The sequence below is a fragment of the Corylus avellana genome, chromosome ca5, assembly GCF_901000735.1.
Source record: "Corylus avellana chromosome ca5, CavTom2PMs-1.0".
NCBI classification, from domain to species: Eukaryota; Viridiplantae; Streptophyta; class Magnoliopsida; order Fagales; family Betulaceae; genus Corylus; species Corylus avellana.
In genome coordinates this window covers 36,010,214-36,025,164 of record NC_081545.1, presented here as the reverse complement: position 1 = coordinate 36,025,164, position 14,951 = coordinate 36,010,214, and the positions used below count along the sequence as shown (strand labels likewise).

The 14,951-nt window shown below is 35.3% G+C and overlaps 2 protein-coding genes and 1 non-coding gene across 3 annotated transcripts; all 3 read right to left on the bottom strand.

Moving 5' to 3' along the window:
• Positions 1-1,404: 1,404 nt before the first annotated feature.
• TRNAE-UUC (transfer RNA glutamic acid (anticodon UUC)) lies at positions 1,405-1,476 on the bottom strand. Its single transcript has one exon. It is a non-coding gene; the product is annotated as a tRNA-Glu (tRNA).
• A 1,235-nt stretch (positions 1,477-2,711) lies between these two features.
• On the bottom strand, positions 2,712-7,206 carry LOC132181131 (probable serine/threonine-protein kinase PBL7). The gene is given in 6 exon segments (XM_059594214.1): positions 2,712-3,097; positions 3,491-3,879; positions 4,523-4,712; positions 4,834-5,024; positions 5,027-5,038; positions 7,083-7,206. Coding segments are annotated over 6 exon segments (1,281 nt in total). The 3' UTR covers positions 2,712-2,722.
• Positions 7,207-8,496: 1,290 nt separating this feature from the next.
• LOC132181130 (uncharacterized) lies at positions 8,497-12,866 on the bottom strand. Its single transcript, XM_059594213.1, has 7 exons — positions 12,457-12,866; positions 11,225-11,387; positions 10,587-10,787; positions 10,262-10,507; positions 9,601-9,748; positions 9,075-9,306; positions 8,497-8,971 (listed from the first exon to the last, which is right to left on the bottom strand). The coding sequence occupies exons 1-7, from the start codon at positions 12,794-12,796 to the stop codon at positions 8,634-8,636; spliced, it is 1,668 nt and encodes a 555-aa protein (XP_059450196.1). The 5' UTR covers positions 12,797-12,866; the 3' UTR covers positions 8,497-8,633.
• Positions 12,867-14,951: the final 2,085 nt, after the last annotated feature.

The following is a 14,951-nucleotide window of genomic DNA, read 5'->3' as shown; positions in this document are numbered from 1 at the left end:
GAACCTATTTAAAATCATGGAAATACCCAAGAATCTAGTTGTCAAAATCTAAAAAACTAGGGACTAAATTTGATTTTTCCCAAAGTTATAGCCTAGTCCTAAATGTTGGGACATTACACAAGAGACAAATTCTTTGAAGATTTCTCCTGGTTTACTTTATTAAATTAACATATGTCTTTAAATAAGGTAATTCTCACATTAATAGAATTAACAGAACATTTGATTATAAGGACAAATGTATGTGAGAATGTTTTCTGGTTATTATTATTTTATGTTTTTTACAAAAATACACGTGAGAATCGCATATTTTAAGGACGAATGTCACTATAATAGACTAAATTAAAATAATTTCATCCAACTCAATTTAAAATATTTATTTTTTATTTTTTGGAAAACTGCATACCAGAGAATGGCATGGGATGCAGAGGTTGTAATAAACTTCATTGTATTGTAGTTTATTATACGCTTACATGCTCTTGGTGATTAAATTGGATTGGGATTTCATGGACTTTGTTATAAAATTGAAGACATTAGCCGGATAGAGTTGAACAAAGAAATGAAAAGCTGTACGTAACCTGTTACGTATGATGTTGGTGGGTTTTTTATATAATAAATTTTAGTATTATATGTTGTTTAGTGCAAGTTTCATGCACTTGTTGAATTTTCTTATTTCATTGATATTATAGGCAGTTGGACCCAAAGTCATTTGATGAAATCATTAAACCAATTATTTTAGTAAATTAAATACCCATATTTACCAACTGCCAATAAAGTCAAATGCTTATTCTGCCCTTAAATTAAACACCCATATTGATGACGCCCTCAATGTCAATAATGGATGCACCTGCTGATTAACATATACTTTTTTTTCTTTTTTCTTTTTATCTTTGGCGGATAAATTTGACCAACTGAGCTATCTTAATAACATGTGATTTTTTATATTATATGCTCTAAGAACATAAGTAAGTTGTATAATTGGGTTGATTTGGTCTTCTCTAGTATTGGAGGCTGACTAATATATTTGGTTATTTTTTTTATAAAAGATAAAAAAAAAATTGTTGGGAGCATGTGGGCCTAGGCTTTTCCCAATTGTAAAAAGAAAAAGTGATAAAGTGGGCTTGCTTTCTATAAAAACTGCTCCACCTAATAAATTAGGTAATTTAGATGAGCAAAAGAATCCTAACCAGTCATAGTGTGCGCAGGGTCAAAGTTTGACATGTTGTTTCTTTAACTACAATTGAAGTTTGAACAACATATCGTCGCTGATTTTGCCTAAAACGTTGATCGTATTTGCTTATCTGGAAACTATTTTTGCTCTTGGATGTGTGTGTGTGTGTTTTATATTTCGTGCAACTGGCACTTTGTGTTTTCAAGGTCTCAAAAAAATAAAAAAATCCAAAAAGGTTCCGTTGCCGGGAATCGAACCCGGGTCTCCTGGGTGAAAGCCAGATATCCTAACCGCTGGACGACAACGGAGCCGTGTTTGAGAAGCAGCTCGAATATGTATATTTATATAAATTACCAGAACCCAAGCCTCAAAGCCATCGCTAGGCACCAGGCTATTACGCATTCGCATGGATCCTTGAAGGGAAGATGAAGCGTAGCCTTGAAGCAATTTGTCTATTTGATCCTTGCAAGCTCACCACCTTTGACATACTCAAGCAAAGGTCCCAAGTGGAGAATTATACTAGTTTTAAATCACAAGTGGCTGTTAAAAAGGAATAAAATCATAAGTGGCAGTCTGGAGAAAAAAAAAAAAAAAAATCATGTGGCAGACAAACATTCATAAACGGGCAATGCACATGAATCTAGGTTGCAGAAGCATTTTGCCTTCCAATTGAAGTTATTGACATTGGTACCAAAAAAAAAAAAAAAAAGTTGTTGACATTTGTATCTAAAATAATTAGAGACTAAAAACGGAGCGTATTTTAAAAGCCCTAGTTATGTTTGAGAGATTGATATTTTGAAGAATTTTTAGTAAGTCCGTAATATGGTATGTTGGGACACTACAATTTTTTTCAATACAACCTATTAAACCAGCATTTGTCATTTTTATTATGATTATTAGAATATTTGATTCTCATATGTCTTTTTAACAATATATTTGAGAATGACATATGTCAATTTAATAAATTGAATTAGAAAAATTTTGTCTAACCCAAACTTGGATGTAATTACACTTTGTCCATTTTAAAATGGAATTTTATTGTCGGCTCCAAATTTGTTCCGAGGCACCGCCTTTATAAGAGATCAAATTAAGCATTTCATTAGATGAGTTGACAATCAATCCAATGAAAGAGATATATTGCACTTACCAAAAGCAAAAAGGGAAAAAAAGAAAGGGAGATACAGATAAATGCTAGAAATTATATTTTTATTCCGATGTTGATGTGTCAATTCTAATCAACCTTTGAATTATTTATTTATTTTTAAAAAAAAGAACTGATCAAAGGGTTTGTTGGAACTATTAAATTAACATTGTTCATAAAATAAAAATGTAGTTTCTAGTATATATTGGCTAAAGGAGCATCAGTTCATCAACGACGTGATCATGCACCTCTGCCATGCTGGACCTATCAACCTTTCTTATCCCCTACAAATACAATCTCCTTCAAACTAACCTATGGTATCAACCCTGTATTCTTTTGCACTTAATTTTATATATATATTCTATTTATTCTCCAGATTCCAATGGCATAATTCCTGTATACTCAGTAAATAGTCAACTATGTGTATATAAGCCATCAGCAGCAGCAGTATGTGTGCTTTGTCGTTGCTTTTCTCTCCAACTCTCTCCCCACATTTTGGCCTCTGCAACAGCTTGGTCTCTGTCTAACATCTTTGTTTCATTTGGTGAGTTATCTTCAGTGGGCTTAATGGCAACCTTGTTAGCCTTATTGGGGCAATACCTGCAGGACGCAAGGTAGTTCATAGCAGCCACCACATCCTGCATTGAAGGCCGATTATTGGCGTTTTCTTGGAGGCACAAGATTGCCACATCTACAGCCTTCTTCAAGACAGATTCTGAGAACTGACCTCTCAGCACTGGATCTGCTAATTGCACAACTTTCGTACGGTCTTTCAATGAAGGACGTGCCTACAAACACAAGGAATGAGAATACACTCAGATTAACTAATGAGTCAGAGGAATTTCTCTCGGTCTAATTTGAAGAAAAACTTTGTTCACGTCTAACTGACAAAATGAATAGATCCTTTAAGACCATGTAGATAAACATGCCAACATGCAAACCTCCACAGTACTAATCATATACATCCAGAGATTACTAATTAGTTGGAATTAGCAATTGCTATGGGAGATTACTAGAGAAGGTAATTACTTCCTCTGGTGTGTACATCTCGTTATGCTGACTTTACAGACAAAATACTCTGAGCAAAATGTGAAATTGACATTTTCCTTTGACAATCTAAAAAAATATTGTAATCCTTTCAGCAAATTGATAGAAACCTAGATTGAGATTAAGTGAATTACCCATTCAACAAGATGTCTATCATGACCATGGCCGTCATCCAGTGCTTTACGTCCAGTAATCAGCTCCAACAAAACGACCCCGAAACTGTAGATGTCAGATTTCATTGTCAATTTTCCACTTGTAGCATATTCAGGGGCACAGTAACCTTGGGTGCCCATAACCCTGGTGGAGACATGCGACTTATCACCACTTGGACCAAATTTTGCAAGCCCAAAGTCAGAAAGTTTTGGGTGGAATCCCTCACCCAATAATATGTTGGATGATTTCAAGTCCCTGAATATAACAGGAGGGTCTGCTTGATGGTGCAGAAATTCCAGTCCTTTGGCTGCACCAGCAGCTATCATCATCCTTGTGTTCCAGTCTAAAGGCTCCTTTTCTGGAGGAAGATCTGCAGAGCAATCATGGGATCACATACATTCACTAGAATATAAGTATTGTTAATCAACAACCTTATCACACATATGCATGTAAATTAGAATTACATTGGTTTGAAGTAGTTTCAGAATGTATTATTCTTTTTCCCCTGTACTCTCTCTACTCAGCACAATGGAACAAGACTAACATTTCTCAGGAGCAAAATTGACAGCTTGTGTTATTGCATTACAAATGTAGCCTAGGCTAGATCTCAATCCCACCCCTGAGTTGAGGGAGGCCCAAGTTCTTGAATCATCAGAAAGTCTAAGGATACAACTTTCCAACTGAGTTTGAACTTCAATCTGATCAGGCATCTTTTATACAGAAAAATGATAAATCATCTTATATTGTAAGAGAAGTATGCAGGAATGACTGCACAGATTCATTGCCAATCCATTTATTTTCAATTTTGTATTTTAGATGAGAAATTCGTGTTCTTCCTTTTTTTTTTTGAAAATTAAACCAATCATAAGAAAATTTGTCTCAAACTTTTTTTGGGGATTTTAATATAATACTAATGATCTGAGCTTTTATGGGGTAAATGTAATGATCTGGTTTTGAAGATATAAGAAACTAAAAATTGGGTCATAAAACCTCAGAGGCATCTAATATATTACCATGGAGGTGATCTTCCAAGGATCCTAAGGGCATATATTCATATACAAGAAGACGCTGGTTCCCTTCAGCACAGTAACCATACAAAGTGACGAGGTTAGGATGACGCATAAGAGAGAGCATGAGAACCTCCACTAGAAACTCCGAGTCCCCTTGGAGACCTGAATGGTCAAGTTTCTTAATAGCTACAAGCTGCAAACAACAGATTCTTCATGTCAAAATAAACAATAAATTAGATGAACATATAAACCACTACTCTTGTAAGAGAATTGAGGTCCAGAACAAGAAGCAAGTCATCCACCAAGAGAGTTACCTGACCATTCCTTTCTAACTTTCCCTTGTACACATCGCCAAATCCACCCTGTCCAATGAAGCTTTCATCCCTAAAGTTATTAGTTGCGGTCGCAAGCTCTCGATAGGTGAATGTCGGAGACTGGCCAGGATTATTTGACTTGTCTTTTGGGCATGATGATCCTAGTCTTGATTCTATGTTGAATTTTGAACAAGTACATTAACTTCTACAATTTCCATACACAGGCAGAAAGTATATCTAAAAATACAGGGAAGAACTTTATCATGTCAATTTGACTATACACGAGTTCTAAGCCTTTCAAATTCAGTAAATTATGCAAAGTTCTCTAACGAACAAATCATGATTCTAAACAAATCAAATAAGTGAATAGCTTTCATCCACAATTCATCTATGAACGTATTCAAAATGAGAAATGCTAGGAGTATTAACTCTTTTACTAAGAGAGACTTACTAAACTAATGTGTAGTTCATTCTTTGGATAAAAATAAAATAATTAATTAAAAGAAATGTAACGAGTACCAATGAATAGGCTACACACCAGTTTAGCAAGCTTCTATTAGTAAAAAAGTTAATACCCCTAACATTTATCATTCAAAATAGCGTAGCTCTCAAGTGAGGATTTCACTTAGATTTCCAAAACATATGAGATAGCCCAGCGGCAAGAAAGAAATCAGAGCATATTGAAATCAACGAAGGTGTTCAATCAGCCTACTACATCTATGGAGAATCATATCAACTGATTTGTCAAGAGTTTTTGTCAAGGGTGAACACATATGCGGACTGCAGTAAAGTAAAGAAAAATAAATGAGATAGAAATATGAAGCAACTTATAGATTACTGTTTCAAGCAAAGGGATTGTTTGGGAAAATGAAAGAGGTTTCTGGTTAACAGAAGAACCAAACACAGCCTCGACAAATATATGAGCAACATCCGTGCATCACAAACCACAAAACCACAAATTAAGACTTTTGAAAAAGTAAGAATTGTGGAAGTAAAAACACATGGTTTTGCAGTCATGTCATTGTTCAAATCATGTATTCCAACCAAAAGATAAAATGCTCACAATGCCAAATTCAGACCTAAAAATCCCAGTAGTTTTAGTCTGATCTCGATGATAGGACAAGGTGTCACATTTCTCTACACTGTTAGGCTAATACAGATGCTTAAAATCTTGACAGAAGATGGTAAAGCATAGTGACCTTTCCAAAGATTTGTCCCATTTCGTACAGGGAATACAAGATGCCCACTTCCCAAGTGTATACCATTCAACAAACAGATCATTTTTGGTCCAAGCAATGACAAAGAATACATGGTCTTAATTTATTAATGAGGATTGTCCCTTTCTCTTTGTAAAGTGAAATGCTATTGGCTGACATGACTGGGTCCATTCAAAATCAAGTAAAATCTGTCGTGCCTTTCTCAAAGCTGTGTTTTTCTAAGATTGTATAAGTGCATTCTCCAGAGTACTCTATTAGAATATAAATTAAATGATTAAGTTCATCCATTCCTATCAACTTAAGCTTTTGGAATAAGTAGTAATTTAATATGATATCTCAAAAGCTTAAGCTAATATGAAGGAATGAATTTTATTTAATCTATATTCTAACACGCTGCTCATCCATCTCGGTCATACACATTGAGTTAAATAACCACTATCTCTAGGATAAAGTTGCTGTTGATCCCTTGTTCTAATACTACTCATCCCTAAACAACTCAAGTAAAAGCGTCATGATCCTCAAGAACCCAACTCAAAAGGATTTACCCTTCAAAAAAAGGTAAATTTTAGTGAGTTTTCCACATTTCTGATATTTTATCTAAGGGTTCTTAAATGGTTTAGAGAACAAAGAGGATTGTGATATGGACTACAAAAACACAACAATGATACCAAATAACTCAGACATTATATATACTCAACCAACAAGAGCCCCATTTATGTATCATAGAATGCTTAATTAGTACCATGGATTTTACTATAAAATCTAACATCAAAAAACCATTAGAGCTATATTCTCCAGACTTGGCTCAATACATTAGAATCCAAGTGATGTCAATTAATCGTCGCCCTTAATTATAAACAGCCCAACAAATATACATAAGATTGGGAAATATGTTAACAAAAATCTGAAGAAAATGAACGTGCATGGTAAACCTCAAGAAACCCATCAAAAAATCAAAAGCAAAATACCAACGAACCATATCAACGTAACCCATAAGAAAGTTAGTTTGCATATTAATTAATACAAACTCACCAGAAGATGATGCAGGAATTTTTCCTGCAGGCTTCCGATTGTCCTCAACGCTTCTGACCTCCTCGTCCTTCACCTTTAATTCCTTCCCTTTCTTCCTCACCCCGAAACAACCGAAATAACCCATTGATTCTCTCTCCCTAACAACACCAAAAACGTTTTAATTCAGACAAAGAAATCCAACAACATTTTTCATACACCATCAAATCAAAACGAGAACACTCACAACAATCACACTGGGTACGTTTTACAGAGAAGAACAACGACAAAAGAGTTTTCGCGGGGCATCAGTTGGATAACGTGTGTAGGCATCTCCTATATGGCTATATATACACACGAAACAAATGCACGACGTTTAATGGAATGTCAAAGTTGTCTTATACAAACAACCTGACTTTTATGACATTAGCGTACCACTATTTCTTTTTTTGTCAACTTGGTATCTAAAAGAAATAGTTATTCTTGGGATATTGATGTCAAATATGAACATATGGCATGTTTTGCCATATATAGATTTCGGTAATAATGGGATGATTCCTTAATTTCCTTGTGCAAGGTACAACAGGATTAGTGATATTGTTTCATTTCTATGGTAAAAAATATAAGAGAAATTTATATTTATTAATTAATGTCCTTATCTATCACTTATTTACACTTTACTTTATAATTGTTATTCATGACAGATAATTTCTCTTATTTACCAATTATTGACAAATAAACTCTTTTGTTCATCAAGTGCATTAAATTTGACAGAAAAATTAGCATGTGACATGCGTTACATGCGTATGCTCATTTTTACCAAAATAACGTAAATGTTATTCATGATAAATTATACAAAAACAAATTTTACTCTAAAAACCAATTAATAAGGGTAGTCAAACAATCCCAAGTACTTGGAGGTGGTTCAATAATCTCCGAGGATTAGATCAACCACCCCAAAATTACATAAGGGTGGCCAACTCACCCCTAAGCGTGTCACCCCAAATCACATCAGTTGATTCACCCCAAACATATAAGAGAGTGGCTCGGCCACCTCCCCGAACAAGCATGGGATTAGGTTGTATTTTTTTTCTTTTTAACTTTGAAGGTATTTAAGTAAATTTAATTTCTAAACTCCATTTTTGTCATTTCACATTAAAATTGAAATGTGTGTCACTAGTTTGTTTTTCCGTCTAATTTAACACCATCAAGGTCTTTTTGCCAACTTTGATACTTGGAGATTATCTGTCTATTTATTATTATTATTATTATTATTATTATTTGTGCTAAGGAGATTGTCTGTCATGAGTAAGGTAAATTACTTGAGCATTATATAGCATTTATCTTTCTAAAACACAATTAAGATAGGGTTTGACTAGGGTGGTTGGAGGCAATGGCAAAAATTTAGGCTCATAATCTCGGTATATACAGAGAGATCTTGACAACAAATTAGCTCCTCAAAAAACTTGCTATTGAGCTACATTGGCAAGAGGAAAGTGGAGAACTACATATATTTCTCTTCAGCATGATGACCGAGGTTAAACAAAAATGAATAAAAAGTTGAAACTCCAACAATTACAATAAGAATGGTACAGTTCTCACGACAGCTTTTCTCGACTTACAGAAAGACTGAAGATAATCTTCATCAATTGTTCCAAAACCAGACAATTGGACACCATATGCAGCCAACCTACGAATATCCCGTGGAATGGGGGACTGCCAGATTCCATCCCACCAAGCTGGAGGTAGAAGCGGTGTGGCGGCACATTGACCGGGCTGGTGACGACAACTCAACGGACCAGCAAACCGGTTCCATACATGTCCCCACCCAACCTGAAGCCTTAAACCTTCTGTTAACAAATTACTTTGGAAACTGCTTAAGAATGAAAAACTTGGACCCGTGGAATTATCCCCTGGAAGATAGTGATGACTGTTTAAATACTTGAGCAAAAAGATAAGATCCAGTTGATTATGAACATATAAAAAAAGAACGATGAATGAAGGGCTAAGAAGTACCAAGACTATGTGCTGCGGCCAGTGCCGCTATTAACTGAGCATAGGTTGTCCCAACACGCCTGTGAGCCCCAGATACAACAGCATACTTGGCACGTGAAGCAAGAAAGAAGTCCACAAATGCAACCCATCTAGGTGCAGGGCCCCAATCCTTCACTCTAAAATCTAGATTATGCAATCCATTATAGTCATTAGATATATTTCCTTTGAAAAGCTCAAAATCAAAATGAAGCACCTGTGAAAAGAACAGATGAATTAGATCCAAGTCCACGTATTAGACATTTGCATTGTGTAACCAATCTTTGGTCTAAAGGTTAAACCAAACTAGGTACAAGTAAATGTAAATAAATAAATCTTTACTTGGAGAGGTGGATAAAGTGAGAATAATATATTTGAGTGAAAATTCCTGTGGAGATTTAAGGGGCATGGATTATTGAAGGAAAAAGAAGTTTGAAGGGAATGGGATGGCATAAATTCATGTCAAGGGTGATGTGTTTAGTTTTGTTATCTGGTGCAGGGACTAAATTACCTCTGCAAATTCACTTAAATCTGGCGTGATAGCTTTTACAAGAGATGGGCTATCCGACACTAAAACCACCTTTGGTCTTGACGTAAGGTGTCGCAAGCGAATGGCTTTTCTGATGCAACTCAATGCTGCCCACATAGCTCTTACCGACCTGAAATATAGGAAGCAAGAGCCTCAATCAAAAATCAGTTAAAGTCCTACCCTTTGAGCACATTAGACATTCTATAGCATTTTAAGTATGTAGATTCAGAGTTTGAGTGCATGTCTGTGTGCTTTCCTGAAACATTTTACATATGGTTGTTCAATCATAATTACACTTGATGAATTCTCCAGTGTAATCATCAAGCAAATTTGGTCACCTGTTTCTGGAACTATTCCTTCTAGTAAGGGTTTCGATTCTTCTGCTAAGCTCTATGTTGTACCCTGTGATATTTAATTGCACTACAATGAAATCATTATTGGATAACTACGAACTCTAGTTCAGTACCTCGGTCATTAATTATCAAGCATATATATATACACGTGCACATACATACACATCATAAGATCCGAACCTAAGACTTACCCTAACCCCAACCCACCCCCTTATCACCTGACCCATGGAGCAGGGGCTAAATCTTTTAAGAATATCCCCAGTCAAGGAATTGACTGTAAGTTGCAATACCTATTTGTAAGCATCCGCATGTGCAAGGAGATATGAGGATCCATCCCACCACCAATAACCCAATTGACTGCTTCCTCAACATCTTTTGTAGGAGATATGAGAGCTCTCATCAGCTCCCCAAACACATTAGGCCGAGATTGGAGAGATTCTGGTTGTCCAAATAAGTTAGAAGCAGCATTTCTCATCTCAGGGTGTATGTTCTTCAAGAAAAATTGAGCTGCGGTGGCATCTGTGGTACCTTGGAACCTACAACACTGAGGTTAATGATCATGTGATGATAGATGACCATGAGTGACGGATCAATAGCAAAAAATTTCTCACTTACCAAATGATAGGCTGTTTCCATTCCCTCCAATTGCTGCACAGGACATTTGTTTCAGATGGCTTCTCAAAATCATCAGTCCTCATAATCAGACGCTTTCTATACTTCCTTTCACAACCATTGTGTCTCCACAGATGCTTGACTTCTTTCAAGGTAAAGGTGAGGTTGGAGTAAGAAATGTAATCCCCAAAAGGATATTTTCCCCTGAAGACAGAAGCATAGTAATAATAGGATCAATGAAATGCACTAACATGACCACAATTGCATATAATCTATCTCCACATCAGACCTGGACTCGAATACGCTGTTCTAATTGCGGTCTCAAGGAAAAAAAGAAAAAGACAAACCCCAGAAAGTGGACAGTATATAGTAAAACATATCCAAGGCAGATTGCATTAGCTTCTGTTGGAATACGCTATCCCAGTGAGCGTATTAAAATCTGCAAGTAAAAGCATTTATGGTGCCTATAATTGCATAACTTGTGGTATTACACTTGAAGCCAGACACTGTATAATAGCAATGATAAGAGTATAGACCATAGCACTAGCTTTTCTGATAATTCAAGTTGTAACCAGAGAGAATAGTAACAATAATAAACTATATAATACAAAAAAGAAAGGCTTGAGAAAAGACCAATATGCCTGGTTTGCCCAATGATTAGGGACCGGTTCAACATTATACTCAATGTCGCGCCAGTTAGGACCTTGTACATTTCGTTCCCAAAACCTGCCTCAGATGATTTCCCCATCACAAAACCATGTCTGCAGAACTGATCTGGAGGAAGACCTCGGACTCTTGATGCACCTGAGATAAAGTAAACAATGCAACCTTCTGAATATCACAAGTGGTTTTCATGGAAGCACCAGTTTTGAATATAGAAATGCATGCCTCTTGAACCATTACACATGCAGATAATAGTGAATTCAATGAAAAATAAGAACATTTAAGAACAATTATTGGATTGCCAATTTATTCCTATTAGATGAATGCAAAGTAATTTTGTATCAAACTTGAGAAAATTGAAGAAGGAACCACAATTACTTGTGAAGCATATAGATCGCCTGAAGAATAAATTTATCAACATGCCTAAAAAGGGTTCTGTTCCAGCAGAAGATATGCATTATATCAAGTTGCAAATCAAATTTCTTCTACAGAAGCATAGAAATCAATGTGTAGTCGAGACCTTGGTTGAATTTTCACCCCAAAACTCTTCCTTGCATACTTCTAATGAGATCATTACGCAGAATGAAGTACCCGTAGAGGGAGACTAAAGACATGAATCTGGTAGGCTAATGGAATCTAAAGAGAAATTCGCATCATGAATTGGATTACATTTACATGATAGATTACGAAAAATCCAGAGGCCTGATGATACCCACAGGTAAAACAGAAGCATTCAATATTGAAATTTCAAAACAAGAGTTAAAAAATGCCTATAATCTCTATATGAGGTGATTAACTTAATTTCGAGATCATAGCTCGAATTCCTCATAAAAAGTATGGAGGCAATCTAAGTTGCTCCCCCGTTTATAACTCTTTATGGCACACCCTCCAACCTTAACCCCTCACAGCATCATAACTTGTTGCTTGTAGCAGGAAGGATAACTCCACAGTAAAATTCTTACAATTCTAGTAATCATTCTTTTCTAATGGAATGATTCAGATTTTGCCACTTCAAACACTTACTAACTCTAGATGATCCTTAATTTTTCCTTGACTTATTGTGGCAACATGAACCGTAAAACATGTTAACATTCCTGCAAGACTCCATACATTTTTATCGGAAACCAAACATCTCGAAAATCCTGCTCAAGATATAGCAAAGAAAAACAGTACCAAAAAAAAAAAAAAAAAAAGGCCAAAAGTTAGATACCATTTAGAGCGAAATGATCCTCAATAATTCTTCTCACTCGGAGACTTTCCTTCTGGAATCCTCCTTTAAACACCTCTCCCATCTCCTCCACCGTCGCACACTTCCTCTCCGACTCTCCTCCTTGTCCTCTCTTTCCCTCGCTACTCTGACCCCAATTCCCATTCTCCGGCGCAAAGGCAACGACGCTACTCCGAGAAACCAAGGGAAAATCAACGTCCATTGTAGGATCATCAACCGGTCTCAGAGCAAGCATCAGTAGCCCAGTGCCAATGCATATCGCACACACAATCAGGCATGATCGTACGGACACTCGTCTCCTTCTGAAACAATAATACCTCATTTTTCTCCTTTGCTCTTTCTCGTGGTTCTTGAGCCTTTGAGCGCTTGAGCTGAGCTCTTCTTGCTAAGTTGATTAGATCTGATAGGCATTTCGAGCGAAGGATATAAAAGGAATAACGCGTTCGAAGATTTCGATGGGTTTGCCGACAACCCCTGTGACCGTATCTGAGTGACATCACATCCTGCTTGGGCCGGATTCGAACGCGTAAACTGATTTTATTCGTATCCGACCCATTTCAATTAAAACCCAAGCCCATTCTAAAATTAAAAGGCCAAACGGTGAAATACAATAAGATACTCCTAAGTCGGCATTCATAATGTGCTACTCAAATAAAAATTAAATTTGAGAAGAAAAATTTATATTCTAATTTAAATAATTACTTTTAAAATGAATCAAACATTAAATTATTTTTATTTTTCTATGCTTTAGTTAAATATTTTTTTTTATTAATTTTAAACCAACCATGAGAGATGAGAGTAAAAAATTAATGAGTTTTGTTAGATTTGTAGGAAAAAATTAAATATAAAGAGCCTATTATTAATGTTCTAAGACCTAAAAGATTGTGAAAAACCTGAGCGAATATCTTGAAAAAATGAAGAAAATGTAAGTGGTGTAACAGCCTTTGTGTTAAGAGTATTATTTAATTTGACTATATAATTTATTTCTCATTTGAATTATTGTATCTTATTTAAAGAGTAAAAGAATATCAATAATATTAATTAAATTTAAATTTAATTTTTTGTTATCAATTTAATATTTTGAAATAAAATAATAATTTGAAACTCGAATTGATGACTAAGCTCCAAAACCAAATTTTATTGATCTCAAAGCCATCTCCTAATTAAGAACCATCTTCTGCCACAAATGAGAACGCTCCTTCCAACCCTTCATTCCCCGCCAAACAGGCTCCAAGTTGTGGGAAGCATGAAACGACGTCTCAAGATGTCGTTCAACGGTCAACAATTCCAAATGAACGCACTAATCAACGGACATTGAAATTGCCGATCCCCAATTTTGACAATCCAAATTGGTCCTTACATGAACAGCCTAAATCATGCAACGTGTATACAAATTTTAATTTCAAAATTTGAACCCAGACTCCTTTGCTTTGGATTTGGATTTCTTCATATTTTAATAAATCTGAAGAGATCTCAATCTCATTGTTTAAGGCAAAAATCGCTCGCCTAATTGTCTCCTGCATCTCTCTCGTTCTTTTGTTCTCTCTCTTTCTCCATTCTCTCCATTGCATAACAAGCCTTTTCGATTTTCTCTCTCTATGTGGTTTTTATATTTAAAAGCATGGTGCGCCAAAAAGAATACAAACTCAAGTGTAAGCTGTCGTAACTAATCAATTAAAGAAATGCTCCAGTGCATTCTCCTAACCATCCACTCACCATCTATGTGTCCTAAGCATCTTGATGTTTTCAAAAAAATAAAATTAAGACACATAGATGGTGAGTGGATGGTTAGGAGAATGCACTGGAGCATTTCTCAATCAATTATCAATAAATACGAAATTGATTCATAGAGAATGGTAAACTAAAATTTCTATTATAGTACAGAAAAATAAACTGATAAATTTGTTTTTTTTTTCCACTAAAAAATATAGCAATAGAATGAAACATAAACTCAAATTAAATTATTGAACTAAACTGAATAAATTGAAGTTGGAGAAAATTAATTAGAAAACACTAAGGCTTTAAGGATCCACCTAGCTAGCATTCTATTACGTATTCTTGAAACGTAATTAACGCAACTAGGTAAAAAAATCAATTCTCCTAATCGGAAGATAAAACAATAAAGTGCTCATGAAAAAAAAAATAATAATAATTGAATATAATTTAATTAAGAATTTGATTTTAATAACATGACCCAAGATAAATTAAGCATCTATTATATATTCCAATATTTGTAACAAATCAAAGAGAATAAGCATTCACGAGTGCCTTTCCACTATTTCCTTCTTGCTTTATGTGTCTCACAAATTTGGTCTGGAAAAAATCAACTCCACCTTTTACCATTCATCCCCGTCCACAATTCAAACACCTCCAAAGCAAATCAACGTATTCCAATGTTTGTCGTATTTTTTTTTTTTTATAACTCTCTACCAACTCCTATGAGAAAGAATTACCTGCATTAAGATAACATTTTAAGC